This window comes from Aplysia californica, unplaced genomic scaffold (genome assembly GCF_000002075.1).
Source record: "Aplysia californica isolate F4 #8 unplaced genomic scaffold, AplCal3.0 scaffold01124, whole genome shotgun sequence".
Classification (NCBI taxonomy): domain Eukaryota; kingdom Metazoa; phylum Mollusca; class Gastropoda; order Aplysiida; family Aplysiidae; genus Aplysia; species Aplysia californica.
The window spans coordinates 138,899-141,405 of record NW_004798394.1 but is presented as its reverse complement, the minus strand read 5'-3'; the positions used below and the strand labels follow the sequence as shown (position 1 = coordinate 141,405).

The 2,507-nt window shown below is 39.5% G+C and overlaps 1 protein-coding gene across 2 annotated transcripts in view; it reads right to left on the bottom strand.

Annotated features, from left to right (window-relative positions):
• Positions 1 to 2,507, bottom strand: part of LOC101863557 — a 35,645-nt gene that overhangs the window by 15,692 nt on the left and 17,446 nt on the right. For both annotated transcript variants that reach the window (XM_005111796.3, XM_035973310.1), the window contains one exon: positions 96 to 193. In XM_005111796.3, coding sequence (XP_005111853.1) covers positions 96 to 193 — 98 coding nt within the window. The remainder of the gene's footprint in view (positions 1 to 95; positions 194 to 2,507) is intronic.

Sequence of the window (2,507 nt, the reverse complement as noted above, 5' to 3'; positions counted from 1 at the left end):
AGACAGACAGACAGACAGACAGACAGACAGACAGACATAAAGACAGACAGACAGACAGACAGACAAACAGACAGACATAGAGAGAGTCCACCTACGTGGGAGTAGTGTGTCCATTGTTCTCCAACTCCAAGTCCTCATTGTAGATGCGCAAAAGCTCATCTTTCATAGACAAGTCATGGCGCAGCTGGCTTACCTATGGACAAACAAAACAAACAAACAAATGACGGAGTGCATCAATCAAACAATCAAAGTCTTAAGACAGAAAATAAAAATGTAACTAACTGTACATGTTTTACGTCCTAATCAACACAGTATAGATCAGTAAGGAGGCAGGCTGTTTCCACCCCAGGGCCAAATAAGGCTGAAAGAAATACAGCATCCCAGGAAACAGACAGAGATACTCCTTTAAAAAATTTCCCCACGTCGGAATAGAACTCACATCTTTTGCGTGAAACATCAAACAGCCTTATGGTTACATCACAGATGCCAGGAAAGAAAGAAAGAAAGAAAGAAAGACAGAAAGAAAGAAAGAAGGAAGGAAGGAAAGAAAGACAGAAACAAAGAAGGAAAAGAAAGAAAGAAAGAGAGAGAAAGAAAGAGAAAGAAAGACACCAAACAGCCTTATCGTTACATCACAGATGCAAGGAAAGAAAGAAAGAAAGAAAAAAAGAAAGAAAGAAAGAAAGACAGAAAGAAAGAAAGAAGGAAGGAAGGAAAGAAAGACAGAAAGAAAGAAGGAAAAGAAAGAAAGAAAGAGAGAGAGAAAGAAAGAAAGAAAGAAAGAAAGAAAGAAAGAAAGAAAGAAAGAGCTTTCACTGCAAAAAGCACCCTGTAAATCAGACAAAGAGAATGGTGTGCTAAAAGCAAAGACAAAAATAGAACTTTGCTCAAACACATAGATCTATATATAAAAAAAACATTATTTGTATAGCCATAAATACAGTTGTGTAAAGCAGCAACTTAATATGTCTGAAAAGGAAGATATAAACCAAAAGGAAGACATAAATCTAAAGGAAGATAAAAGTGTAAAGAAGGCAACAGGGTTGTATATATTGAAAATAAGGTGTCCTTGAGATAAAACTGCACTAACACCATAAATGTCCGAAAGCGATACTGGGCTAAGAAAAAATATTTTAAAAAGAATTGCGTCTGATGGATCACTTTCACCTCACCACCATAAATTTACCTGGAGTGTTTAATCATAGATAGAGAATTGAGCCTTTTCATGACTTTGTGAAATGAAGAACGCCATAACCAGGACTTCAAGGAGATTGCAAAGGTCTTTTTTGTCTTTGTCAAACATTTCAATCATTTCCTTTCATTTGAGTCCACTCTTTTTTACATGCATGCACATGACATACTCTTACCCACATACGTGTACGCGCGCACACAGAGGTACACATGCACACATGCACACACACACACACACAAACACACACACACACACACACACACACACACACACACAGACACACACACACACACACGCACGCATGCTCAGAAACATGCTGGCATCAGGGAATATCTCGATTAGGTTCACATCAGTGGAAACTTTTATTTTTCAAGAATAGAAAGTTTAACAGAAAGAAACACACCCACCCAATCACTCACTCACTCATATACACACACACACACACACACACACACACACACACACACACACACACACACATAAACACACACACACAAACAGACACACACACTCACTAACACACACATACACATTCAAAAATTAACACACAAACAAGCAAACAAACAAACAACAACTCACTTTGTCATTGGCATTGACGAGCTGCTCCTCTAGCGTCTCAGTGCGTGAAGAAAGGTCTTTGTTCTTAGACAAGAGAGTCTGACCAATGCGCGCTGCGAGCTCCAAATCTCTCTCTTTCTGTTCAGGAAAACAATCAAAGAACGACATGACGTGAAGTAGCCAAAGAGACAAAACAATTTTTCTTCTCTCGGCTGTTAACTTAAATATCTTCAGCCTTGGCTAAAGACGTTGGTGGGGCACGCTGCTGGCAAACTGTGGCAACAAAAAACTGTCAAAACAGAAATTTCTAATTTGAAAACTTGGTAGGAGACAAACCAGACCAGCCAGTCCCTTCTCTTCGCTGGGTTCTACTGTTGTACTAAGGAAACTGTCCACAACAGCGTCAGCTCTCCTCTCATGCACATAGACTTTTACCCATCTTGTCAGACACGTTATCAAATTAAGTAACTCAATGTGTGTACAATCTCAAAATCTGTCGCCTTTCTCTCAGAAGAGGTATTACACGCCTAAGCTCTCTTTTTCTCCCCTTCCTCTGGCAACGTTTACCTGTTTGGTCCGATACCCTATCGAACAAAGTAACTCAATTTGTGCTTTACCTCAAAACCATCGCCTCGCCTCTTACTCCTACAGACTTTCCTCTTGGTCAGATAAACGGGATTATCAAAAGACGAGGCTAAATTTGAGTAACACTATGTCTTTTTCTATACTTTTTTTCCGTCATACGGCACACAGCGAG